This window comes from Columba livia, chromosome 11, assembly GCF_036013475.1.
Source record: "Columba livia isolate bColLiv1 breed racing homer chromosome 11, bColLiv1.pat.W.v2, whole genome shotgun sequence".
NCBI lineage: Eukaryota > Metazoa > Chordata > Aves > Columbiformes > Columbidae > Columba > Columba livia.
Genome location: NC_088612.1, coordinates 4,994,106 through 5,021,972, shown reverse-complemented (window position 1 = coordinate 5,021,972; position 27,867 = coordinate 4,994,106). Strand labels below are relative to the sequence as shown.

Sequence of the window (27,867 nt, the reverse complement as noted above, 5' to 3'; positions counted from 1 at the left end):
GAAACAGGAGATGATGGTGCTAAAATTAGATAGAGAAGGAGGACAGGGAGAGCTGATCTGGTGCTCTCCCCCCAGATGAAATTTGCAGTGAAGCTGCTGTCAAACCTGACCTGGGAAGGGGGGTAGAACTGGAGGCTGGATGGGAAAGCAAGGGGAGGGGAGTGGTCAGTGCAGACCTGCAGCATCTCAAGATGCTCAGAGGGGTTTCCCTGGCCCCAATGGGGGGCAGCCCTACTGCTCACAGGCAGTTTCACCCCCTCGCTCTTGAGCATCACCTTCAGCATAGAACACACCACCCAGCATCTTTTGTAAAATCAACCTATGCTTATGAATCTGCACAGTGTTTAACTGTTTCAAACCAATTTTTGCAGGTGATGCCTAATTATATGCTACTAGTCCCAGGCCACAAAAAGCTAATGAAACCCTTGCTGTCAATTAAATGTGATTTCTGTGTGCTGAGGAGGAAGGAAGAAAAGCAAAAGACAAAGTGATCAAAATTTCCTCTAGCTGCAGCCTGGCTTTGGGGCACAGCTTCTCCCAGTTGCCCTTGACTTGGGAGGTTTGGGGCTGAGGGTACAGTGGTCTATGCAAAATACGCTGGGTGCAATGGGGGAGCAAAGGATGTGTGTTGAAGAGCATCCCTTCCACTGAAGCCCTGAGCTTTTAAATCACTGCAAATTCTCACCAGACTTTTCACAGGAGGCAGTTTCACATCCCAGCTGCAACTCGAGCCAGTGAGCACACAGCAGGACTCTGTGCCAAGGGAGCGCTGCCTGGTACGTGACCATTTCAGCTGCGTGGTCCCTTCTCCTCCCAGGAGTTCAGGATTATGCAGTTGGGGACTTCCTGTCAGTCAGGGGATTGTTGATCACACATTCTCTTTCATAATAATGGAATGCATTTTCTCTATTTTTATTATATTCCTTAATTTCTAGCTGGACCAGCTTTTGCTATGGGACCCAGCTCTGGAAACCTGTCAGAACCTGGACAAAACCAAGTAAGATCAGCTAGACCTGGACTAGCAGTAAGAAATGTTTCCTGGTTCTTTCTTGGTGTGTGCAATTCTGAGGGTACAAAGAGTTTTTTGCCCGTCTGACAACCTGAAGGCACATTCTATAGGAAGTGGTGTAGGGCTGAAATCATCCAGCCGTGCAATTTGCAACTAAATGGCTATTTATAGCATAAAACATTCTGAAAAAACAAGTGTGGAAAATGGGGCCCAAGGACACTGCCTCTTTCAATGCTGTTAAGTAGTGGTAAGAATAAATGTAGTATAAACACCCTTTTCTTCAATTTGCAAAGATGGGTGTTTATCATCTCCTCTCGTAGCAGCTACTATGTGCATTGTGTCTTTACAGATATTATACATCCACTGGATCACATACAATATTCTTCAAAGTCAGTGAAAGAACCCTCTCCTGACCCCTTGTTTCTCCAGAAAAGTGGAGAGGTCTGTTCCTAAGGTCGTCAGAGTAAGTAAAATACATAGTTCTATGCCAGTTTGTCCACAGTGGTCTGATGCCCATGGCGTGTTTGTGCATATAACAGTTTGAATTGATTCTTCTAGGAAAGAAAAGCTGATAGTCCACTCCACAAGCAGTACTAATGACATGAAAAATCAAGCCTTTGACATCTTTCTGCTTTATTCACCCAGCAACACCTCTATTAAAAACTCTTTGTAATATTTTCTGGGTGGTGTGGCAAGCTGACCACTAGCAAGGAAAAAAGTGATGCTCAGACCTCAGGTAAGCTGTTGCCCGCCCAGGCAGGCAGTGAGCATAGCTTGGAGCTCCCCATGCATTGCAACACACCTGAGATGGGGACTCCCACCCTTTGCAGCCCGTGCAGCACCTTGTGCAGGTGTCCTCCACCCCCAGACCCCATCCCTGCAGGGGCCACAACCTGCCTGCTTAAAGGGGGGCTATGGTACCGCCAGCCTGAGGTGAGGTCAGGTACCACGGGCAGCTGTGCCAGTGCATTGGTGGTCTTTGCACCCCAAGGGTGGTGGGAGTGCAGGGGTTGGCATTGGGGTGCAATGTCCCCAAGTGGGAGGCTGTTTCCTTTCAGCTGGGCATCCCCATCCCCTGCCTGCCTTTGCACCAGGCTGTGCTCTCATCCTCTACCTGGATTTGGGGTGCGGGGGGATGGGGGGAAACAGTGGGGCTGACAATGAGCTGGGTGATGCTCCCCAGCCCAAGCAGTGACTGAGGCTGTGGTGGGCTCAGGGCCGCCGGGCCCCCCCGCAGCTCCTGAGGCTGCGAGAGCAAGCCCCCACTTGCATTGATGACAATAGTAATAATAAAAGCAATAATAATTTTTAAAAAGCCGAAGCGCGGATGCCCGCCCCTCACGGTCCCTGCGGGCGGCCGAGCCCCCCGGCTCCCCGCTGCCGCAGCGCCCGGGGCCGGCCGGGGCAGCCCCCTCCCGCGGTGGGGGGCGGCGCAGGGAGGCTCGGCCTGTGCAGCCCCCTCCCTCCTCCCCTCTCTTCCTCCTCCCATGCCAACCTGCTGCCGCCTTTGTCAGCGCAGCCTGGCGCTATGGCATCCTGCTGGGGCTTCAGGCTCCGGTTCTTCCTCCTGCTCCTCCTCCTCGCTGGGAAGCGGCTGCTGCAGCGGCAGAACCAGCCCTGACGGCCGCGTTCCCCGGGCAAGAGGCAGGCGGAGCCCCCAGGTGAGCCCCAGGTGCGGGAAGGGGGGCACGGATGTGCAAAGGGGCGGACTGGCAGAAAGGGGCACTGGGGACAAGTGCTCTCTGCTCTCTAGCCCCCAGGGGTGCTCAGGGGACCGGAGTGCCCGGGAGGGGGCTTCAGCACCGGCTCCCTCCTACCGGGTTGGGAGCAGGTAAGTGCAGGTAAGAGGTTCTCTCCAGCCCCTGCGGTCCCTGACGGATGCCCAGGGGTCCCACCTCTTTATCAGGGTCCCCAGGAAAGGGGGGGACTAAAAAATCTTGAAACTACTTCTGTGACTTTGGCAGCTCGACTTCAGTCCTGAACAGCTGGATCTGTCTGTGGGCAGCTGGAGGGGGGAGCAAGTGGGCAACCCCAGGTCTGGGCCCTGGGGCCCCCAAACCCCAAGCAGGGAGCCTGGAGGGATGGGAACCAGAGAAGCTGGACCCACCAGGGTGAGGAAGCCGGTCTGTGTAGAGTCAGGTCTGGGTTGGCAGTAGGGTTGTTATAGGTTTGCCATGCAAAAATCCAGGTTGCCTATAGATTGGAAAAAATGGCTGTGTTTAATACAATTAGACCTTTTTTTGTCTATATGTCAGTGTTTGCAACGATGTCTCCTTATGCCAAAATTTTGGGGAGAAATGTGACTTGGATGTGCCCTAATAACATATTGAGAGAACAGTATTTGTGTGTTTGCATGGGCCAATAGTTCACGAAGAATAACCAAGAGCATATGATGCAGTAATAATTCAAGTAATTTATTGCACAGTTTTAGAATGATTGTTTGCACTTTTCCAGATTGTATAGATACCTTAAACTGGATTGCATAACTGGACAATGCAAATAATCAGCCGGATATTATTGTGCAAGACAAATCAATGGCAAACCTTGTTTGACTTGAGCCGCGACACGGCTGTGAGGGTATGCTGCCTTTATCCAGAAGTTCCGTGTTAATTTTTGCACTGGGAGCCTTTAAAAGCTGCTGAATTCTAGCGGCGGGGTTGGACTGAAGTGTTGTGCAGAGTCTGCCTCTTTTGAGGAGCTGGGTTTGTAAAGTGTGGTTTTCCAAGGCTCGTTCACACAAGATAAGAGACCGAAAACAGCTCTGACCCCCCTAGTGCACCGCCGATGGGGTTAACAGTGGGATGCCTGGGAGGGTGCAAGGCTTGTGTGGTTCTGTGCCGAACAGCAGCCAGCTGCTGGTGAGAGCTGGTGCACAAGCCCCCTGAGCTCCCAGGCTGCAGGCATTCATCCCCTTCAGCTCTGGAGGAGTGTACAAAAATCCCACCAGCGCGACAAGGAACCAGCACCCCTCTCCCACCCGCCACGGGGACCAGAGCCCACCCTGCTCCTGCACAGCTGAGCCAAGGGCCGGGAGGAGCCTGGCTGTGTCGGGCTGTTCGGGATGACTTTTCTCATCAATGAAAGGTGGAGAGAAGCGATTGCCATTGCGTGGGCAGGGCTCCAAAGTGCGCTTTTCAGTTTTCTTTTTAATGGGCAGCAGAAGGCAGGGGGAGGAGGAGGAATAAGGTGTGCGGAAACCGGCATTGTTTCCCGTTTGTGTGTGTTGTAGGAGCCAGATGGGGCTCGAGATGTCTGTTTGTTTGTCAGAAATTTCTCAATGTTTTGACAGAGGAATGGATTTGTGAGTACGGGAGAAAACAAAAACTGAATTCCATCTCGCTGTGTTACATGTTTCATGCGAGGCGTGCATTGCCTACCCTATTTTATAGTATCTGGCACTGGGAAGACAGACTGAAAGATTTATGGGCTCAAGTTAATAGTAAAACAGCATATTACAGGCTCTATATTAATGTTCTCCTGCGCTGAAGTAGCTGGCTCTTTCTGGGGGAATTTATGCAAGGATCACTTGCTCTGTTGTCACTGCAATAGTATTAAAGGGTGGCCCGTTAGTCACCGTGGGGGGAAGTAAAACAAGGATGCTGTTTCCCTCTTGGCAGGCAAATCAAAGGGAGTGGGAAATGGTGACTCCAGCAACCATATCTGTGTATTAGCTGCACCTGCTGCGAATATTGGGAAACGGGGAGAGCAAATGTCAGAGGCACAAAGAACAGGGAAGGAAATGAAGGAGGAAATAAGAGAGGAAGATAACGTGGTCTGTCTGCCAGGGGCCATGATTCAGGCTCATGGCAGGCATCTTGGCACCCTGCAGCTGCTCAGGGCAGTCTAGTGGTAGGACTTTCTCTGGAATCATGTGCTGGGATTTATTTGCCCCGATATGCACTGCCCTTAACCCATGCAGTAAGGCAGGGTTTGGGCTGAAGGTGCCACAGGGGAAAGCAGCCAGGGCAATTGGGAAGCAATACTAATTTAATTAATTTCTGTGGTTGGTGAATTTATAGGGTAGTCAGGAGGTGAGAGGCCCCCCAACCCCGGAGCTGATTTGGGAGGTGGTGAGAAGGGAAAGTGCATTCTGGCTTTTCTGCAGGGCAGCAATCTGCATGAAAGAGTATACAGGTTTCCCTGGTCTGAAGGACCACAGGGGAGAGGTCTTATGGAGGCTTGATTCCTAAAGACACCAGAAAATAGAACAGTATATTCCCCTTGTGCAGCAGAAAGCACCACTAGGGATGAAGACTGCAGTCATAATATTCTTGGTCTTCTCCCCCAGAGGCTGAAATAGTGAGTTAATGGTAAGATGAGAGCTCAGTTCATTGCTCTTGGTGCAGGGCAAGAAGGCATTGATTTGTGGTAAGCCTGGAGCTCATCTGCGTGCAAGGAGAGTCAGACCCCATCGACTGGCCGTGCAATACGATGCTGTACAAGTCCATGCTGAGATATAATTGGGCTATTAGAGCAGCAAATGTAGAATCTTAGGAAGCTGAGTCAAAGCAACCCTTCCAGAGTTAATATAACAAAATCATTAAAGATGAAACGTTAAGTGGCTCCTTTGGTCAGAGACCGTCTTGCTGAAGATAAATAGGTTGGATCCTGTCCCTGTGTCTGGTTAGCTCCATGTCTCTGGAGAACAAGGTCAGTTTGGGGGTGGTTTGGAGGGTGTGTGTGGCTGCTGGTAGTGAAGCTAAGGCAGGAGGACGTTGGTTGGAATTCAGGCCATCTGAAGAAGATCCGTGCTGCTGCTCTTGCTGTGGGTGCTTTCATTTGCTTTACTGCTTTTGACTGATTCATGACCTTGTACCCTTTTAAAAAGGCTGTCCTGTGCTTATTTTGGAGCCTTGCATTTATGTGCCGTGTCCAGGTCTATTCTGGTCCTGCTTTGAGAGCTAATGAATGAACGTGGACACAACAGCTGAGACGGTGCGTGGCCAAGTGCTTGGCACCTGGATGTGGCAGCTCCCGGGGTGACTTGCCAAGTGACACCTGTCTCTGTCACAGGCTGTTAGAAGGCTTGACAAGAGACAGAGGAGCTTAATGTGCCACTAAAAACCTTGGCACTGGGCTTTTACATCCCTGACCCAGGAAACAAGATTTCAAGGCCCTTATATTTTACCCTTGTGGGGTAATACATCCTATTCTTCTGAATATGTTGTGTGCTCCACTAGCAACGTGTCTGATGCTCTGGTGCAAGGGAGCAGCCATTTCCACACTCAGGCTGAAGCCCAAAGGCACCTTTCACACCTAAAGTGTGCTCGCACCTGAAAGCTGTTTGTGAACAGTCAGGGGGCAAAGAGGAGTTTATTCCAACCCCTAGCTAGCTTACTTGTTCTCAAAGCCTACATCTGATTTTGCAACCTGTCTCTTCAATTCCCATCTCCCACGGCTGAGCATTAGTTGAGCAAATTGGCTGAATTCCCAAATCAGCAGGCTCAGCTCTCTCCCAGTTACCCTCACCTCTCTGTCCTCACTGCTTTACAACTGACCATCACCTCCCAGGCTTGGTTCTGGGAGCACAAGGTCCCAGACTGAGCTAAACCAGGTCTAGCAGAGCTCCGTTGCTCCAGCTCCGTGCTTCAGTGCTGCTGCCTTATCCCTTGGGTATGGCTTGGAGTCCCCAAACGGAGGCTCCTTGTTGGTGCTAAACATAAGCAACATGAGATTTGGGGGTATGCAGGGCTTCCAGTGAACTTACTGAACTTGTCAGCACTCGACATCTTTGAAAATCAGGCTGCATTTAAGTTTTACCAGATTCACAGGTTTTAGAAACCTGAATTGAAGTTAAAACCTCTGATGGGAAGAGTATGCTAAGAATGGCCTGGTGCAAAAATAAAAAAAACAAAGAAACTGTGTCTGGGATATCATCACTGGGATGAGACAGTAAAGACAGAAAGGTAGGGAACTAAATGGGTTGGTGGTTTTAAGAAATATATTATTGCAAACTGGCTATCTGTGTATTTTAGGAGGAGTGTGAGTGGGGAGAAAGCAGGGTGCTGGCAGGCTGATGCAGACGGCGTAGAGTGTGTATCAGGCTGTGAAAATGCATATCCAGGTGAGGGTTTTGCAAGAAGCTGTGAAGTTACAAATGGGAGGAGGTAGTTGCTTTTGCTGGTATTCAGCCCGGAGGTGACAAAAAGACAGATTTCCACTCTTGCCCCAAATGGCAGATTGATAACATGCAGAAAATCGATTTGCAATGCCAGTCCCTTGGGAGATGGGGAAGTCTCCAAGCCCCGCATGTGAAGTTTGCTCTAGCAGTGCTGGTGGCTCTAGTTGCAGGCAGAGTGGTTTGGACCTAGCTTGGGAGCTTCATTGCCTGATGGTGACATGTCAGAGAAATACAAAAGCAGATTGTTAGAAAGGCTGTGCCTATGAGCATGCATTGTTGATAAACAAAAAAGGGATACAAGCATCCTTGTCCAGCTTTAAGCATGACTTTCTGCAGCCGAGCAGCGAGCAATATAACATTTTTGCTCTTTTGTCAGTTCACAGAAGAGTTGTGCTGCTATGCATAATACAGGAGCTTTAAAAGCAGACATGCATGCAGCGGAGGCGTTGGAAAATCCCTATAGCCGTTGGTTTCTGAGAGTAGTGTTTACAATCATAGAAATACATTCGCAGTGCTGTTGCTCAGCTTCTGATAATATGTAGTAGAAAGATGCCACTTAAATTAACTGCCAAGTCTGTGTGGAGTCTTGTTTCATGTTCTTATGGGCAGCCTGGAGGTTTTATTTTTTTCTCTGGAAGATGCTACTGTTACTTCTTTTATGAAAGATGATGTGTGCTGGCTTCTGACACTGATAGTGATCACCAGCATGTAATGTCAGGGCAGATGAAAAGCTACAAGAGAGGGAACAGGAGTCCTGTATTCCTGGTGTGGTGCTCAGGAATCTTGAGGGTTTTGGCTGGGAAGTGACTTTTGAAATGAGTAATAAGAAACCTTGCAAGCCTGACTTAGTGATTCTGCACTTGGTGAAGATGGAGAGACAAGTTCCAGGGGTCATCTAAGGCTGGGAGTCAATGGGGGAAGGGAAAATATTTTTGTCATTTCTATCAATAAGAATAACAAAGACAAAGTGACCAAACAGAGGAATTGGCAGACTGCATCATCCTGTGCTCTGTCTCTCCTAGTAGCCAACAGCAGAGACACTGACAAGGATATTCACAGTAGACAGATGAAAAATAATCTGCCCTCCCATCAGCATCCTTTCCTAATCCATAATAGCTAGAGGTTGGTTTCAGCTCTGAAAGCGCAGGGGTTTATATCCTTCTCAAGATGTTTGGTAGCCTTAGCTGTGCTTGTTCGAGCTGTTCCTGCTATCCACACAAACGTGCAGCCTTCGCTCTCCAGCTCTGCCCTGTGATTTCAGGCTGGTGAATGGAGCTGCACTCCCAGGGTTTCTCTGGGAACACATCACTGAAGAGGATGTTCTCTGTCCTTGATGTTTCTCAGTCTTCAAATCCACCCTGATTGGCAGCCAGCCCTCCAGCATCTGCTGGATTGGTTTCAAGATTCAGGGGGATTTTTTTTTTAACTCTTTCTGCTCTTTTCTAAATTTTGCACTTTATAGCTGAAATGGGGCTCACGCAGATTTTTCATATAGGACCAGGTAGCTTTTCCGTTCCTGAATCATAAACTTAGGAAAAGGTATTTCTGGAAAAAGTGTCATGCTGTCCAGGGGAGATAGTTCAAAGTAGAGGAGAAAATAATGGTTTTAAATAAGCAAGATGGTAATTATGTGCTCAGATAACTTCTAAAAACAAGTTGGAAGTTTATTGTCAGAAAATCTTCCTGAGAGTCATTTGCAGTCAGATGTGAAAACAGTCGAATTGTCATGGTGTAGTAGATCATCTCTGGTTAGGCTAGGGCTAAAATTATTGCCTAACGGGTTAACGTCTGTACTTTCCACCTCTCACACATTGGTAAGAAATTCTGTGAAAGCCCCATAACAAGCAGACTCAGATTGTATATCTGCCATTAGTTCAGCCCCTCCAAAGTTTCTGCTGTTTATACACCAAAATAAATGAACCTCTTTGGACAAAATCTTGATTCCTTTTAAGTATTGATTTCATCGATGCTAAGATTGCAGCCTAGAGCTCAGAAACACGAGGATGGGTTATACAAGCAAGCCCCCAACTGCATGGCTAGGTGATCAGGTACCATCTGTGGCTGAATGAGAAGGTCCTGAATATTATCTGTGGGTGACTTACAATCTTTTTTGTTTGCTGTTGTGTGTTGCTGTAGAAGTGGAACGCGGTTTCCAGGTTAAACAACAAAATACGCTTGAGCCATGGAGACCAGCCAGGAATCCTCACTCTTCCTGGTGAAGATCTTGGAGGAGCTGGACACAAAGCAGAATACTGTTTCTTACCAGGACCTCTGCAAGTCCCTGTGTGCGAGGTTTGATTTATCCCAGTTGGCCAAGCTCAGAAGTGTGCTGTTTTACACCGCTTGCCTGGATCCTAATTTCCCAGCAACTTTGTTCAAAGACAAAATGAGATGCACTGTAAACAATCAGCAATCAAAGAAAATCATGGTTGCAGCAGATATAGTAACAATATTCAACCTCATACAAATGAACGGGGGAGTGGCCAAGGAGAAACTTCCAGTCTCAAGGCAGAAAGTGAAGAAGAAAGAGTCCTTTGAATCCTGTAGATCTGACACGGAAATCTGCAATATGGCAGACTGCGTGCCCAACTGCGAGCTGAACGACCAGGAGTTTAACCAGGGCTTCCCTATCAGAAGGTCTTCAAAATGCAGAAAGATGGACTGCAAAGACTGTCAGCAGTTTGTCCCCTCGTCAGAACCCAACTTTTTACTTGGTGTTAATAAGGACATGAAGGGCCGGGCTGCCTCTCTGGACAGGTTGCAGGCACTGGCGTCCTACTCCATCGCCACGTCCCCACCGTGCGAGATGCAGAGTACATACTTCCCCATGAACATTGAAAATGAATCTATTTCAGACCAGGACTCCTTGCCTATAAGTGCAGGCATAAAAGAAACTTTCATTTCAAATGATGAGCCATTTGTGATGCAGTCGTGTGTCCAGAAAAGAAATATATTCAAAGAAGATTTTCATAATCTGATTACAATATCTCCCAACTTAATACCGTCCAATAAAAAGCCAGAAGACGGACACAGAGAGCCTCAGAACAGGAAAGAAAGCTCTAAGCAGGCTTTCTTCAACCACAGCTTTGAAATGCCATACAGCAGCCAGTACTTGAATCCAGTTTATTCTCCTATACCAGACAAAAGACGAGTAAAGCATGAAAGTTTAGATGATCTTCAAGCTTCAACGTATTTTGGCCCAACTACTGTTCTTGGGCCCGAGGACAACAAAAGGTGGACTGGAAAGCCTGCCAAGCAAACTGCCTGGCCAGCTAAAAGCTGGAGTTTAAATACTGAGGAGGTACCTGACTTTGAACGATCATTTTTTAACAGGAAACAGTCTGAAGAGAAGCCGCGATACCAGAGTTCAAACAACCCGTCTCCAAACTTTCCTTCAGCTGACAGACATCAGTCCTACCTGAATGCGAAGGATCAGCAACCAATTATGCAGGCAAACTACGCTGTGAAACCCAATGGACATAAACCCAAGGAAATCCCTTCCATTCTAGATGTGGAGAAACATGAGCCAGTCAAAAAATTTAAGGATAAAAGCATTAATTGTAGTTCTGTCCAGATCTTAAGCATTGACAGGACCACGAGTGTTGGGACGCAAACTGAGCAGCAAGTTCTGGACCACAAGAAATGCAAGGATTTGTGTGCGGCGGGCCAAGCCAAGTATGGAGAGCGGCACTCGCTTAAGCAATCGGATGATGATTCTGAAATTGTGAGTGATGACATCAGTGACATTTTCCGGTTTTTGGATGACATGAGCATCAGTGGGTCGACTGGAGTGATGCAGTCTTCGTGCTACAACAGCACTGGTTCCTTGTCTCAGTTGCATAAATCAGACTGTGAGAGCTCACCTGAGCACAATTTGACTAAAATCTCCAATGGGAGCGCCTGTAACAAATTGGATAAAGTGGTCCGGGCAGACATCAGTAACACAGATGATGAACTAAAAACAAGTGTCTGCAAATTAGTTTTGAGGATTGGTGAAATAGAGAAGAAACTGGAATCTCTCTCAGGTGTCCGAGAAGAAATCTCTCAAGTCCTGGGAAAATTAAGCAAGTTGGATCAAAAAATTCAGCAGCCGGAGAAGGTCAATGTACAAATAGATCTCAATTCTTTGACAAGCGAGGCTGCATCAGATGAGAGTAACTCCCCACAGATATTTCAGTGCCACAATACTCCTCATGGAGGCAAACTGGAGAATAATCCAGAATGGTGCTGTTCAGACGCCAGTGGAAGTAATAGCGAGAGTCTTCGAGTAAAAGCCTTAAAAAAAAGTTTGTTTACTAGGAGATCATCAAGATCTTTAACAGAGGAAAACAGTGCAACTGAATCCAAAATAGCAAGTATTTCAAACTCTCCCCGAGACTGGAGAGCTATTACTTACACCAACCAAGTTGGCATTACAGAAGAGGAGATGAAAGAGAGAGATGGAGGAGAAAATAAGGACTGGCACAGGAAATCTAAAGAGGTAATTTCAAATTTAATTCACATAATAAGCACTTAAAAATAATCTAGTTATGTCTTCCATAGTCATCACAAGCCTCAGGGTGTGACAATACTTTGCCTTGCCATATTATGCCTGTCTTTATGGTTATCATAATTGAGTGATTTTGTACCTATTTGTTCTTGCTTGGTAGCTGCAATATGGTCAAGTTGTTTCTTAAAAGCTTTGCTCTTTTGAAAAGGGAAGGGGGGTAGTGTGGGTGACATCTTTGGAAGATGATGGTATTCCTCATCATCAGTGGCAATATAAGGAGGTCAGATAATTAACTTGGTGAAAGGGGTGTGGGGAAAATTGAAATTCTCTAGCTGCTGTTTTAGAAGGGATATTTTGAAATTGCATTGTGACATATTTTATCAGAGAACTATGTGCATATTTAAAAGCCAACAAAATAGATTCATGGATTCAAATCCCTCAAGAAAAGAATCCTTGTATGTGTACCGTGAGATGCTAACTGTAGTTATGTTCCTTATATTTGACTTTCACGGTCATTTAAATGAGTCTTAAGCCTCCTGTTGTGGAAATGCAGCATAGCTGTGGTCTGGTTTTGGCTGGTCAGAAAAACTCTGCCCATCCCTCCCAATAGCCACCCAGTTTCACATTCAAAGATCTCACAGATATCGTGGATGTCCTTGTGCTGGGCTCTGGTTGCTGCTCTGTTGAAACTGTGCATGGTGTGGACTGTTGTTTCTGTTTCAAGGACAGTGGAAGGGTTGGGGGGCCTTCAGCTCCCTTGTCATTCAGGACTATATGACGGGCATGCTGTGCCTCATGATGGGGAATGAGGGCTGAGAAAGGAAAGGAAGAGGTTTGATGCAAATAAGTGCAGTTGGGTAAATAAGAAACCATAAACCATGGGTTATTAGTAGGTTGCAGAAGGGGAAGAAGGTTACCCTTAGTAAGCCCAAACCTTGGCTTTTCTGTACATTGTTCTGCCCTGGATGAAATGTTGACTTTGTAAGTCTCCTCCTCATTACTGTGGTAGACTGTGGCTTCCATTGCTTTGGTACCATGGATGGTGCAGTGTCAAAAGGGTGCTACCTAGGGCCTTCCATCAAGACGTCTTCACGTTAAGATTTGATCTAGAAACAGAAATCTAGAAGCTGGCATGGACCTCTTAGCTTTTCCAGATCAGCTAAGTTTTTATGGGTGTCAGGGCCTTTTTCAGAATAGTTTTATAATCTGTAAACAGCAAGAACCCCAATTTTCCTCTGCTGCATCAGCTTTGTGTTCATGTTATGGTGAACATTAAGTTGTGTCTGGAAAATACCTTTTTTGTCTGGTGGTGAGAAGAAGGTGGGCAAATGAATTAAGGGCAGCCAAAACCTGGTGCATTTTTATCATATGGTGATTCTGAAAGGAATATCTCTGTCCTTTGTGTTTAACCCCCTCATAGTCCTGTTTCTTCTCTCAAATTCTTTTGAACCCTATTGCAGGCAGACAGGCAATACGAAATCCCACAGCCACATAGACACTCTAAACAACCAAAAGATGCTTTCTTGATTGAACAAGTCTTTAGTCCTCATCCCTACCCTGCATCACTCAAGTCACACATGAAAAGCAACCCGCTCTACACAGACATGAGGTTGACAGAGCTGGCTGAAGTGAAACGCGCCCAGCCGTCATGGACCATAGAGGAATATACGAGGAATTCGGGAGATAAAGGCAAGATTGCAGCATTGGATCTACAAGTGAGTCCCATTTGTTTGATTTGAATGGCTTGATTGCAAATGTATGTTGCCAGAATAGGCATTTAAGAAGGGATTTGGGTAGCTCAGGAAGGGACTATGGAGTGTTGAGCCTCTAATCTTGCTGATCCCTCCCCATCCTGGCCAGGGACAAAGGAAAATGTGGATGTTTGATCGCTGAATGGTGATCCTTGACAGGTTGGTGTTCCCAGCTTATTCTGCAGTGGAGTGTTGTCTGCTAACCCATCATGGTGTTAGTAGCCCTAAAGATGAGTTTAGGGATAGAGGGGTGCAGAGATGAACGAGTCCCTACCTGCAGCAAGGCAGAGTGGTGCAGAAGCTGTCATTGCTGCTTTTTCTTCTATCCTTGTTCTGCCTGTTTGTATACAGAGACTTTAAGTGTTAGGGCTTTTTCCGTTTTGCTAGGAACATGAGAATTGTTTACATTTTAGTTCAGCTTGGAGGTGTACAGACCCTTGTGCAACAAGCAGAGCAAGTTACTGGGAGACAAATCCAAACTTTGGATTTAAATTTTCCCAAACTGTGGTGCATTTGAAATCACATTCCTGATATATAATGGGCTGCCTAGATTCAGGACTGAGTGCCCACGTTGGATGCCCTGTCTAACCAGCTAAATGCAGACATCTCCTGGAAGGAAGATATCTGAGCACAGGTTTAAAGAGGAACCATGAAGAATGACACCCAAAATGTGTAAAGATCAAACAGATGTTGCTGCATTCGGTTATAAAACACAAAATACATCACCTAATGAAATCCACAGTGATGTGCAGATCACTGTTTATTTTTTGTATGCATTTATGCAGCAGCTTGCAGGGGACTGGTGCCAACCTCAGGCATTTTGGGCTCCTTGCATGTGTGTATGTGCCCCAGAGCAGAACAAGCTGCCTCATTTGGCTGCAGGCTTGGCAGCAGTTGGGTTACACTGACCTACATCTCGGGGCTCACCAGCACCACACTACCCCAGCTCTGGAATCAGTAGTCTGTGCTGTGCAGCCATACTTGAGGATGGAGTCTGCTTGTTTCCAAAGCCTGTCTGCTGGGGAAGGTGGCATGTAAAAGCCTGAGACTTGAGGTTCTTGATGGCGTGGTGCTCAGGTACCTAACCCAGCTCCAAACCCTTCAGACTAAGCCCTAGGAGAACATCAGGATGCTATGAGAAAGACTTGGCTAGTCCAAGGAGAACTGCCGTGCCTCAGGACTCTGCATTAGCTGGTTTGGAATTAAAACCATCACAGTGTTGCAGTGCAACTCCCATGAGCATTTGTGCAGGAATTTGTGCACAAAAACTTAACTTCCTGGCTTGACTCATACAAACTTCCCTGCCCTCAGCAGCCCCTGCTCCTTGCTGTGGGTAAAGTGCACTCGGAGAGAAGCTGCATAGCATAGGGACCAGGCTGCATCACGCCTTCACCTGCCTGCTGCGTTTTGGGTCTTAAAAGCTTTAGAAGACTTACTAAATTCCTCACCCTGGCATTGCAGACTGTATGCTAGAGTAGGGATAGGCTGAAAGAAGCTCCTCTGGAGCAGGCAGTTGCAAAGCATCCCTTACCTGCTGTGCGGAGACAACGAGGGAGGTGATATTTGGAGGCAAAGCTCCCCTGGGGGAAGTGTTCTCCATCTGTTCCTCGCAGGGCTTTTTCGTTCCCTGTAAGCAGCTCTGCACGACTATGAGCAAACCAGAGAAATCGGCTTATTGCCATCATTTATCTTGAGGATAAAGGTGATAAAACTTTACTGGTGTGATTCGCTCCCACCAAAAGGACTGTCAGAATTGCATCTACTCTGCAAAGCCCATGTCTAGACTTCATAATAGAGCTTACTGACAAACTTAAAAAATAGACACAGGCTGATGAGTGGGGTTTTTTTTCCTCAGTGATTAAGTTTATTAGAACTGAACGTAAATACATTATGCTTTAATGAACATTCCTGTGTCTGGCCATGAAATGGGAAAGGAAGCTGATTAACAGTAATGGGCCTTTTTAATAATGCATCTTCCTTCTGAAGTAGTTAAAAGGTCAATACCAGAGCAGAGATGTCCCAAACTCTTATTTCCTTGAAGCATAGCATCACTATCTTTGGGGTTTTTCTACTTTTGTTTATTTAAGATTTCTCCTGGCACTTGACAAGTCTGCTGGGCTTTCCTTCAAAAAAGGAAATTGCAAAGCTACAGTCAGGCCAGTGTTTGTTCCAGGTGTGGGGTCTGTGTGAGATCTCATCTCTTTGCTGTGTGTGTGATGATCCAGTGGGACGAACCATTGTCGGGCCATTTTGTGATGCCTTTAGAGATGAGATTGACGATTTTTTTTCAGAAATCTGGAATCGGTCATTCAGAGCCCAAATGGTACAATCTCAGACTCAGCTGATGGTCTCTGTTTCAGCATACTGATGCTATCACAGAGATCTCAATTAAATGATCATAAAACCATTGCTCAGTTTAAAATGTTTACTTCTGGGGTAGTTATGCAATCGCTTCTTGTAGTTGTTCTGTACATAAAGCAGCCGCTGTTTTCAGGCAAAGCAAGGTTCCAGCCAGTAGCTCGTGGCCACAAAATCTGAATTAGCCAATTAAAGGCTTACCCAAATCCCTCTCAAGTCAGCTGGAGTTTCTTAGTGCAGAGTCCAACAAGCTTTGGATCAGGTCTGATACAAGCCCAGAAGTGTGATGTGTTAGGATATCCTCACTAGAATATTTTTATGTGGAATCTTTTTAATTTTTGAAAGAAATGGCCTGTTGGAGCCTCTAGACACAGGAGACAGCTTCAAGAAAAAGCTGTTATTTTTTCAAATGTTCTTTCTGCTTTATTCCTTTCTGCTGGTAAGTGTAATAGAATGGCTAGTGTTTGGGTTTCCCCCATTTTTCCCCTGTTTTCTCTAACAGAAAGGATGAAGGGAAAAAACAGGCAAGGTGAAAATGCAAAGCTTGAAGAGCTAAAATTCTAAGAAAGAAAAAACTAAAAGATAAAAACAAGAAAAAGAAAACATTCAGATGGAGACACTGATAAAGTTCCCCAGGTTGCCTTTAATTTTCTGATTTCAGATTTCCTTCACTTTGTATTATTTTTCTTCTTTCCCCCCCTGTGTGGAATGGGAGGGCAAAGTCTTTAATCTTAAAGATACTTTCAAAATAGCCTGCAACCCAGAGAGACTCAGACTTTGGCAATGGGCAGAATATTGCCTTCATTTGCCCCCATTGGGGTAAACGGTCTCATCCGTGGAAGGGTCCAAAGCGTGTACTGCAGGGCAGCAAATCTTATGCTGGGTGTCCAGTTCCCCTTCTCCTCTTGCCCCTAAAACTGAGATAGCATCATGCACCCAAGTGATTTTTGGAAGATGGAGCTGGGAGGAGAGCTCGAAGCTGAGGATTGCTCTGTCCTGGGTGACTGATTTCATAGAAATCCCACTTGTAGCCCCCTCCATGGGCTGTTTGGCACCTGTGATTGTGTATTCCCAGCCTGAAATGAAGGGCTGGTGCCCCCAGTGTTGGCATTCTGGAGGGGTCTGCGTGTGTCCCCTCCAGAAGCACTCTGTGCTGATGGGGCTGGGCAGTTGCACCCTGTGAGCAAGCTATGGTAGCAAAAATAGGGTTAGCATTATAAAATGTAGTGCGTGAGGAGGATGTGTTTAGAACCCTTCCCATCAGCTGGGCTTTAATAATTTAAAAAGCAGTAACAGACCGGTAGGTGCTGACATCTCTGCTGTCTAGCAGATTAAAGAGACTTTATTTAAATGTCATCCGTGATGACGAAGTTTCCGACAAATCAGGAGTGTGTGAGGGATTTTGCTGCCGAATTATACTGTTGCAGGAGTTTATTTTTTGTGGTATTTTGTTGCTGCTTTCATCAGTCTTGTGGAACTGGGGCCAGAAACAATGGAATTGAAGGGAAGTGAGAAGTGACGATAACCCACTTTATCCTGACGCAGACCCAGATGCAGTTGGGAGCCCTTCAGGCACATCTGCTTTATTTATTTGTTTTGTTAATGGCAGATTCCAGACAATTAACAACTGTTTTCATTTAATTTTTAGACTCAAGAATCCTTAAACCCAAACAACCTAGAATACTGGATGGAAGACATTTATACTCCTGGCTATGATTCCTTATTAAAACGCAAAGAAGCCGAGTTCAGAAGAGCAAAGGTTTGCAAGATAGCTGCCCTGATAACAGCAGCAGCTTGTACGGTTATTCTGGTCATTGTAGTTCCCATTTGTACAATGAAATCCTGAACTCGTGGACAGACCTGTGACTCCCAGCTATGTGTATCTCAGATCTCTCATGCTGTCTTTCAAACCTCTGATGGCAAAACTGTAAGGAGTTTGCTAAGGAAGAACGTTCTGAGGATATCCTGATGGAGAATGCTGTGAATGCCGGCAAAACAACAAGAGAAACATTTTTTTGAAAATATTATTTTAAATAACAGACTGTGTGGTGGAGTTAATGGGAACTCAGTTAAATTTTTATGCATTTTTGAAGGTGCAATATTTTTTTTTTTCCTAAAGAAACAATGTAATGTTTTACAGAATCAGAGACTGATGAGAATCCAGGCAAAAGAGGAAGGTTGTCTGAGCTATGTTGCATTCAACAGAAGTATGGGTACATGGAGGTAGCACTGTATAGAAGGGAATGTTCTATATGCATTAGATCGGGGAGCTAGGAAAGTCTTAAAGCTCTCTACAATGTAGAAAACTCTGAATGTATTTATTTTATAGTATTTCTGTATTTCGTGACCATTTGATTGAAAGCAGACTGCGTAGCTGTGAACAGAGTTCATTCCTGTGTTCAGATTAAAAAGGGCTCTTTGTATTTGGTCTTGCCCTAAGACCCACTCTATCATCACTGAGTACTTAGATAAGTGCAATGTGCTGCAGACCAAAAAGATTATGTTTTAAAGCAATCACAAGAGGTTTCAGTTGCTTCTGTTGAATAACATTTGCATAGAGCTGGCAAACTTGCCTTGCCAAAAGGGTATTCTTTACCTCCGCAGACAGTGAAATTGTCTCAATTTCACTCCTGCCAGCAAGCAAAGCTGGCAAATCAAAGCAACGCTCTGTTAAAGTTCTTGGAAATGTAATCTGAACAGTTATAATTTATTTTCACGAAGTCTGTGTGCCTTTTTTTAGACTGTAGATTAAATAGCACTGTTTAATTTTGCTATTTTAAGCCCATAACATAAATCACAGCATAATGGGTACTGATGGAAGTTCTTTTCCCGCAAGCCTTCTATACAGTTCAGAGTGCTCCTCAAACAGCAGGGCTGGTGGTTACTGAGCACTTATATTAAGGGCACAGTTTTTCAGCACTAGTGGAAACTTGCTGTTAATGCAATGCATTTGGCATGGGGAAATCTGCTTCCCTCTTGCTAATGTACTTAAGCATGATGATTGACTCTACCGGACAGCAAGCAGTCTGTATCCCATAGGAAAAGTCCATTTTATGCTTTATCCCAAATGCAAATAGCAGGTTCAAAGGAATTCTCAAGCTATGACAGAAATTTCTTGCTATGGTTAGTGAAAGCAAATACCCAGACAGTATTACTCTTCTGTCAAGTATAGATGGTAGGGAAAAAAAAAACAGTAAAAAATAATATATATATATATATATTCAGGAAATAAAGTGATCTTGCTAGTCCTCTAAGGGAAAGGAGATTCTTTTGGTGAATGCTCTTTATTTAGGTAAGGTAATTTGATTCCTTCAGAAGCAGCCCCCTCCACGATGACACAGCAGCTGGGAAAGCATCGGATGCTCGTTCCTCCAGCGCTCTGGGATGTGCTGCACTCGCTCTTTGTTTCTGGCTGGTTTAAAAAAAGTAGTGAGGAAAGGGTGTGTGGGAGGTGAAGGCTTTGTTGTGTGTTTAGATGCGTGTCAGTTCTTTCCTGCAGCCGGAGAGCTGTTTACGTGCAGCTCGTGTGCTGTATTTTATTTAGGTATAGGTGATCCCTGGGACCATCATCTGTCAGAAAGAAGTGTAAGCACAGGGCTGGGTGACCCATCAGCAAATACAGAACAAGGATAAGCCCCTGGACCAAAGCCTGTGCCTGCCTGGCCTGCATCCTGACGCAAATTCAGTAGCTTTGGCCCCTTCCTAATACCAAGATTATTTCTCTTTCCTCCCAGATGCTGCAGGATAGAGTCACAGCAGGGGGGGAGCAATTCACACTGTCTATTTTAGGCTGCCTTTGGTTATGGTATGATTCAGAGAACCTGAGTTTAGGAGCTCAGGATCTGTATGTAGTAAATATAGACAGGTAGAGAAACCTCTGGGGATGGTTCAGAGCCGCCAGCAAGATGTCTAATATTAGACATGTGAATACACTCCAGAGGTTATCGCTCTGCAGCTTACCTTATGCACAATTTATGTAGATTGTATATGTAAAAAAATAATAATCTATTCCTGGTTCCAGGTAATGTCAGAAAGCCCTTTTAATCCCTCGTTGGCCCAGCAATAGCAAACACGAGGGGCTGTCAGAGCAGCGTGGCCCTGTGGTGGCACAGTGTCAGTCCCCATCTGCCCTCACCGGGTGTGACATGTCCCTTGGAGGTGCAGGGTGGGTGTGGGACAGACACCGAGTAGACCCTCTGCCTTCGCCAGCCCCCCTCTGCTGACACAAGCGATCTGGCCCTGCTGCCCCCCAGCCCAAAATCAGCAGCACTTCCTCTGTTGCATCTCAGTAATCTGATTTTAGAAAATATCTGAATGTCTAAGTGGAGATGTGAGAAGGGTGCAGGAGAAGTTATTGATTACAGGGGTCAGTTGACTTGCACTGGTGCATTAGAGAAGATGTAAGGACCCCTGTTTTCTTTGTGCAAGGATTTTTAAAAAATTATTTTTATTTTTTCCCTTCCCTCTGTGTGAGACTCATCCAGCTGGCACCGGATGAGTCTTTGCATTAGAGATGACCAAAATCCTGGGAAGGATCTGGAAGGCTATGGAGCCATGGGTGATGTGGAGCTGGCTCAAACCAAGCACTCAGCATGCCAAGCATCCATGCTGCTCCTAATTTATTGAGGTGCTTTCACCCATCCTCACTTTGCACAAGCAGCCAGTGGCCCCCCTGGTTTGGCACAGTTCTCTCTCCCATTTGGAGCTTGATTTGGCTCCTGAAACCTCTGGGGGCATCTCCACAGTCCTGGGAGCCCGAGGGGAGCAGGGAAAGCAGAGCCTGGCTCCCTGCCGCCCTGCTCCACAGATACCTCCGGGAGCCGCTGCCTCGGTGTCTCCTCCGCTCCCCGGCTGCCTCCGGCATCCCCTCGGCACCGCTGGGATGTGCATCCCCAGCTGTTCTCAGCGGGTTTCACATCTGGCACAGAGCTTTTTGGCTTAAAATAGGAAAGGGGATGGAGCGCTGGGAGGCTGCTGCCGGAGGAGAGCAACATGGGAAGGTGGGGCCCTGCGGTTTGGCACAGAATAAACAAACCAGGTGAAATCCTGACGGTATTAACCTGCGAGAATATTGTGATCAACCTTGTGAACCAGTTGTCAACTAGTATATACTGTATACTATATGATAGACTTTTGTATTTTAAAAAAATCCCCAAACAAATTAAAGCTATAGGTACAGTGTAATCCTTAGTGTGATTGAAAAAAAGTGTCCTAGATTGTATTAATCAAAATCATGATGAGCATATTGAACTGTTTTTTGTATTTATGCCTTATAAACTTGATATATTACACATGATAAAATGAAACTGCAAGAATTATGAAACAAGGTACTCCATTGGGGGGGCAAATCCCATCTGCTTTTCCTAAAACAAGACTGCTGCTTGAAATCAGCTCAATAAATCATGTGTGCAGAAAAGCAAGAGCAGGATCTGCCCCACATTACTTTTTAGGATTTTTTTTTTAATGGGGCTTTGGTTAATGTACTATGTAATACTTTTATTTTATAAAGTTACTGTACAATGTTGCCTTTTGGTTCATTTAAATATAATACCAAATAAACTTCAAAATTAGTGTCCTAAGTTTTAATGAAACAGTCATAATAATGTATTACTCCATTGCTTTTCCTCTTTTTTTGTGTGTGTGTGTTTATCCCAGGGACATCAAGATAGCCATGGGTTGTGAGTGCCTCAGTATTAGATTAACTAAGCAGCCTATCTAGTTCTTGGCAGAATTGCTAATGGATTTCTCACTTGTGAAATAATAAGATGGCAGAAGATAATGAAAAATGAATTTGTTTGGCTTCTTGAAAAAGCTCCTTTGCGTCACAATGTCTGGGATTCTGGGAGCTTAGCTCTTGACACTAATCATAATATTTCATTTTATAGGTTATTTCATGACTGATTTTTTTCCATATCAACTGTTTAAACAAGGTCATGACTAACATTTTGGTATCTATTTCACTTATATGTTTATGCAACCACTGTCACTTTTATGTCAGTAGATAACTATTTATAGTCACCTATCATCAGGCAATCAATTTGTTTAGGATCTCTATGTGATTTTTAATTTGTTGCTTTTGACTTGTTAACTGCAAAACCAGGTGGTCTTAAAATTCCAGGTGTTGAAACTAAGATAGAGCTGAGCCCACCACTGGGGGTAACCCACCATCAGAGGTTGCAAAGGGGAGCGGCAGAAAAGACATATATAAATAACTAACAATGGCATGAAAATGTAGTAATGCAAGTTCTTGATTTCCTCATCTCTACCCCGTAAGCACCTTTGGTGCATTGCTTTAGCCATCTTGGTTGGGATGGAGACTGCCAAGTGCACCCTGTGGGGCTGGGACACCAGCTGGACCCCCTGGTGCTCACATATTGTCGGTCAGGCTGCAAACCATGACAGGTCCTCTTGGTAGGGGATTTGTGATTCACAATTCAGCATCCGTTTCATTTTTGGAAGTGGTTTCCTGATTTACATCAGTTTCAGGTTTTTCTCTTGTAGCCATCAAGCCCAGAAGCTTACAAGTAGAAGTGCCCTCTGGATTTTTTATGTTACAGTGTGAATTCCAGAGCAGGAACTTTCATAACAATGCTAAATGTGACCAGGCTCATGCCAAAAAACCCAAAGCACTCTGGCTCAGCATTCTTCAGCCAAGAAGCTCGATATGGAGGATATACAGACCTCATCTGGGTCATCGCTGTGCTGGAAAATGGGGCAACTGCCAGGTTTCTGCAGTAGCTGCTGGATAAGAGTCACTGAGTCTCAAGGTACAAGAAAGCTCCTGCACTCAATGCTGTATCAGTGACCAAGACGCGGCCCATGCTCTCTGTGCTTCCCTGAATGTATTGCTTGCAGCAATTAGTTGTACCTGTTGGATAAATTCTTTATTTCAGATATAGCTTTGATGAATGGCTCTGTCTGATGCACAAAAGAGTCACAAGCAAAATGCTGGATCTCAGGGCCGTATTCTGCCCTCTGAGATGCTCCTGTGACTCCATCCTGTTGAATCTGCACATGGAAGAAAAGGCAGCCCATAGTCTGCCCAAAGCAGCTTGGTCCTGTTGAAAGGAAAGGTTAGTTTCGTTGGTGTGCACTTTGGGAAAAGGCAAACACCTGTGGAAGTAATTATAAAGATAAGATACTTCCATTAATCTTATTTTTCTTTGTTATCTTTTCAGGAAAGAGCATTAAATCTGGTAAAGTGCTGCTTTGTTGTTAGTTTTCCAGCAAGCTGGGTCACTTCGGATGACTTCTGGGAACACGGACCACTCAATCTCTTGCAGGCTGTTACATCAATCTTCACAGTCCACTTAGAAGCTGGAGAAAATCTTCAAAAAAGGAATAAGTGGGTTGACTGCAGCCAAGCTCCTCCTATAAGTGAGTTGCATGTGGTTTTATTTATTTTCTGCAATGTAGCACAAATTACATGTAGGAGAGCCACAAAGCTTTTACAAAAGCAACAGTACATCGAATCCTTCCCAGGAGCAATAGACTGAGATTTTTAAGGAAGACTAGTGAATGGTTTTGGATGAGCCCAGCACAAGAAAGCAACTGTGCTTGACCTGCGCACGGTGCCACTGGGCATTGCTGGTCCTGGTGGATCAGCAGTGGATGTGATGAGATGCGCAAGGTTCTCCACTGGAGTAGGGAAGATGTCCGCGAGAATTAATGCAGTATTGGGATGAGGAAAAATGGTGGGGAGAAAGGTGTCTTGAGACACGGTTGCTGTTGAGGCTGGAGGCTTTTAGAAATTCAGTGTTTTGTGGCAGATGCCTCCCAATTACCCATCCCACATCCTGCTTCTCCCTGCCCTCTTGTATCCCAGATCTGTGGATTTTGGGACTAAGCAAGTGTCTGGGCACACAGTGCAGGCTCAGATCTTGCCTTTTCTTAAAGTCAGCCAGATTTCCTCTGTAAACAGAAGATGTATCAACATATCAGCTTTGACCTCGGCTGAAAGTCCACTGAGGTCCAAGATCTTGTCCCACTGGTGGGGTTGCCAGCACTTAAGGAAGTGGGACCTGGCCCTTCCTCTCACCCATCCCCAAAACACCTTGAGACCACCTTGGAAACGGCAGTATTATGATGGTGACTTTCGCTTCATGTTGTGCTTTGTGAAAGTTGCATTTCCAGGCCAGACTCTGTAACCAGAGAGTTGGAAAAATTATTTCATTTATTCAAGGTGAAAACAAATGGGCGAACTCCTCAGGTAAGAACATGCAGTTCTGATTGCTGGTGTTATAAGAAAAATGTCAAATCCTGCTCTTCACAACAAAATTACTCTGTTTTCTGTGCTTATTTTGAGCCTGGAAGTGGTGTGCATGTTGTCCCTCAGTACGTGGTGGGGCTCCAGCCCATGTCCACAATGTGGGTGTCCCCCCCTTGAAGGAGGGAAAAGAGGGAATGACATACAGTAAAACATCCCTACCTGGGAGAGAGACCAGATAAATGCTTGTCATTCTGCCTGGCCCTGGAAACGATGGGGAGCCTGGTCCCTGTTGAAAAGATTTGCTGTAAACTCTGCTTTAGTGACAGACGAATCTCTGCTTGTATTGAAAAATCCTCCTGATCTGCCATCCTGCCGGGCTGACACACTCACTGCAATAAAACAAATCTGTGTTGTGCTGTGTGTTTTTCCCCAAGTAACGGTGGGGGGAGAGAGGAGAACCAAGGAGGCTGAGTCATTTTTCTTCTTTCCTTGTCTTGGTAATGAAATATTGCTCTTGAACTTCACCCTGCCTTTCCTGTTACTATTTCTTTTTTTTTTTTCAATGGTTACCTTTTAAGAGGCTCGTAAAATTTCATTACTAAAATTTATGACTGGGTAGAAAATGTGTGCACGTGCATTAATTCTGTTTGAGGCCAACGTCTCGTAGCTGCAAAATTAATGTTACGGTGCAGTTTCTAGTGTGGCTAATGGCTGTTCAATAAAGCAAGGCGCTTGCTTTGCTCACCTTATGGCACTTAATTATTCAGAACAATAAAGAAGAGTTTGCCAGGTAACCATTAGAAAGAGAACATGCACAACGTGTTGATATGTATTTTTATACTTGTTTGTTTATTCAATTAAAACCTTGAAAATCTTGGCCTTGGAACTTGGTTCTGTTGGTTTTCAGCTCCTCTGTGTGGTGTTAGAGAAGTTCCTTTCCCCAAGCCTTCCTGTAGCAGAGAGTCGGCGATGGATTCCAGAAGTTATTCTAAAATAAATAATTTAGTTTAGAGGTTCAAAAGCAGATGTCTCTGAATGCGATGGATTAAAACTGAGCTGCTTAATCATAACTCTGATCTGGAGAGGCTGAACTGGATGTTAGTGTTACTTTGCAAGTTATACCCTGTGCTGATTGAAAATGAGTAAACAATAACAGTTTGGTAAATGATCAGGTGGTTTTGGAGCATCTTCGCTATCTCACCCTGTAGGAACAAGAGCCTTTGGGGGGCAGTGACATATTTTTTCTCTCTGCTGGAAGATATGAGCTGACAAAAGTGACATATCCCTGGGACGGAGAAACCCATGCGGGGGGAAGGATAATCTCATGTCAGAGCTCTCAAGGCAGTACCGTCTGTCTTCCATGTTTTGGGACCAGTTGCTTGATCTCTGTGGGCTTCAGTTTTGTGCCAGTTACTCCTCATGTCTTCAGGCTTTTTGTTGGAACAGAGCCATGTGGTGGTGAGGTGCCCAGGGAAAGAGGGGCCAGACATGGGCTGCGACATCTGACTAACTCCATCTTGATGCTTATAACTGTATCTCCAGTACTGTAAATACTTACAGATAGATCAGGCATCAAATTTGTAACTCTGGTGGTAATCAGCAATGCAACACTTGGGAAGTATTTGGCTCAGCTTGTCAAAGTGTCTTGGTATTGTAAGAATGGTGAATGTCAGCAGGAAAGCTGGGGGCAGGATAAGAGGAGATAGAAAAGCAGAGAAAGCACGATGCTCTGCTGGGATCGCAGTGTGGAGACAGCGGGATCAGTGCTGCAGGAGATGGGCAGACAGCGAGCATCTGCTCTGGGCCACCAGGATCAGAGCACAGCAGGGATGAGAAATTCTTGGACCAGTTATCAAGGAATTGGGAAGCTCCAGGATGCTGTACTCACGGGGGATTTTTACTACCCAGACATCTGCTGGGTAACAAATGCAGCTAATCATGGTAATAATGCACAACCCTAATTCACTACAATTTCTCTCCCATATGTTTAGAATGGTATTTACAGTAGGAAGTGAAGAATGGTTATTCATGAATCAAGGTGAACTGAGTTTCTGGTGTGGAGTCAGCCATTTATTGTGGAAAATACTGTAAGACAGTATTGAACAGAATCCCTCTGAAAGCATGGCAGTGTTCCAGCTATTTTAAACAAAAAATGTTGCTGTAATTACTGGTTGCTCTTAAATGCACCAATTGAACTTCTCATTTCTCTGTAACCTTTGTTGACATTGAAGCATGAGTTCACAAGTGGAGTTGATGAAGAATTATCTCTCAGATGAAATATGCCTCCTCAAGTTTAATTCTGCTGATGAGGGTTGAAAAGGGTTAAGAAAAAAGGAAGAAAGGAACCATGATAATGGGTGCTTAGCTCACTGGTAGCACACAAAAGGATGTTGTTTTATTGATATACTTCTGTAGCCTTTCTTCAGTTGCAGGCAATAATTTTGCCAACCAACTCACTGTGGACCCAGAAAAGCACTGTGAGCTCAAATACATCTAATATTGAGATGGGAAGAAGGTGTCCCAGCCGTTGGAGTTCAGGGCTGAACACAGTTAGTTATTGATGAATTATGGTGCCTTTTCCTCCCGTTCAGCAATTCTCTGCTCCCTAGCTGTGCTTGCCCCTGTGTTGCCTCATCATCACCGTGGGTTTATTTCGGTAAGGACGCCGTATGCTGAGCTCTGGCTTCAGCCACTCAGGGTCCAGGGATTTGTATAATGGTGTTACTGTTTATTCCTCAATTACAGGCTTTGAATATGCAAATCTGTTGATGCTGGTTACTGTAATCCCCCTGCCCTGCCTGATGCCAAGCTGGGGAAGTCATTGAGCCATTTGCTGGCAACAAGGGTTTTCCTGTTGGTTTCTGATTTTGAGCTGTGGGTGAAGAGGAAACCCCCTTGATCAGCCACCTGAAATAGAGGGAGCGCGAAAAGCGAAGAGAGAGGGTTGTGAAATTGAGGAAAAGGGAATATTTTTTTTTCTACAAGACTTTGAATGCCTTTTTCCCTGTTATTTGCCTCGCAGGAGCTCACATTCATGCTGCTGGTGAGACACCGGATGGGTCAGATTGCTCCATCCCACCCACTGCAGCAGGGTTGTGTCCTTGCAGTAACTGTCCCCTATTTCTGCCTGCCCTGGCTTCTTCCCACTTGAAATCTGGTTTCAAAGTGAAATAGCTGAGATAGCAATCAGCATTTTGAAGAAGGCTGTCTGTCCACTGTTCTTGGTGGTCCACCTGCTCCGGTGGAGCTGGGTCAGGGTAGGGCAGGAGAATTCCACAGAGGACACGCTTACTTGGGTGGAGGGATGGGGAAACCTCAGCTCACAGCACCCAGCCATGCGTGGCATGGAGTTACCTGTACCAGCTTGGTTGTTACTTCAAGCTAGAGAAGGCTTGTTGAATTGCAGAGTATTTTAACACGTGCTGAACTGTATATCCATGTCTAGCACAGGAGCTCTTCTTATTAAAACATTAATTGATTAACCTTCCCCACTTCTACTTCCACTATTTTTCTAATTAGTATTTTTAGTATTACTTATTATTTTTTTCCATGTATCTTTCCAAAGATACAATCATCGTACTATTGCCAGTCATCGTACTATTTCCTTGCAGCTTCAGCCATCCCTGCTATAACACCTCATGCTCTTATGGCACCCACGATAGCTCATTCTTCTTCTCTCAGCCATGGACCTGCTTGCTCCATCTGCACAGGCAGCATTTGTTGAGAACATCAGTTATTTTGCATCCAAGTTGATAATGATGCTGTGAGAATGTCACTGCAGCATAAGTCAAAATGTCCAGGGAGTGGGGTATCTAGACAGATTTGAAAGGAATGCTTTTTCTTAGGCGTGGGAACATGTCCCGTGCCATTATGTGTTGATGGATATGACTAATTTCAGGAGAAAAAAAAAAAAAAAAAAAAAGAAGAAAA

General features: G+C 45.3%; 1 protein-coding gene across 3 annotated transcripts; it reads left to right on the top strand.

Annotated features, from left to right (window-relative positions):
- Nucleotides 1–517: 517 nt before the first annotated feature.
- Nucleotides 518–27,867, top strand: MINAR1 (membrane integral NOTCH2 associated receptor 1). 3 transcript variants are annotated; one of them, XM_021289923.2, is made up of 6 exons: nt 518–776; nt 936–997; nt 1,359–1,472; nt 9,267–11,610; nt 13,080–13,334; nt 17,377–27,867. In XM_021289923.2, the coding sequence occupies exons 4-6, from the start codon at nt 9,313–9,315 to the stop codon at nt 17,572–17,574; spliced, it is 2,751 nt and encodes a 916-aa protein (XP_021145598.2). In that variant the 5' UTR covers nt 518–776; nt 936–997; nt 1,359–1,472; nt 9,267–9,312; the 3' UTR covers nt 17,575–27,867. The 3 variants fall into 3 exon arrangements, with proteins under 3 accessions (XP_021145598.2, XP_064932609.1, XP_064932607.1); XM_065076537.1 differs by lacking the exons at nt 518–776; nt 936–997; nt 1,359–1,472 and adding an exon at nt 2,406–2,681; XM_065076535.1 differs by lacking the exons at nt 518–776; nt 936–997; nt 1,359–1,472 and adding an exon at nt 2,414–2,670.

Excerpts from the sequence above, each read along its gene's own strand:
- MINAR1 (XM_021289923.2), top strand. The coding sequence starts at position 9,313 with ATGGAGACCAGCCAGGAATCCTCACTCTTCCTGGTGAAGATCTTGGAG. Across the intron at positions 11,611-13,079 it reads GGCACAGGAAATCTAAAGAG|GCAGACAGGCAATACGAAAT; the intron begins GTAATTTCAAAT and ends ACCCTATTGCAG. Across the intron at positions 13,335-17,376 it reads TTGCAGCATTGGATCTACAA|ACTCAAGAATCCTTAAACCC; the intron begins GTGAGTCCCATT and ends TTTAATTTTTAG.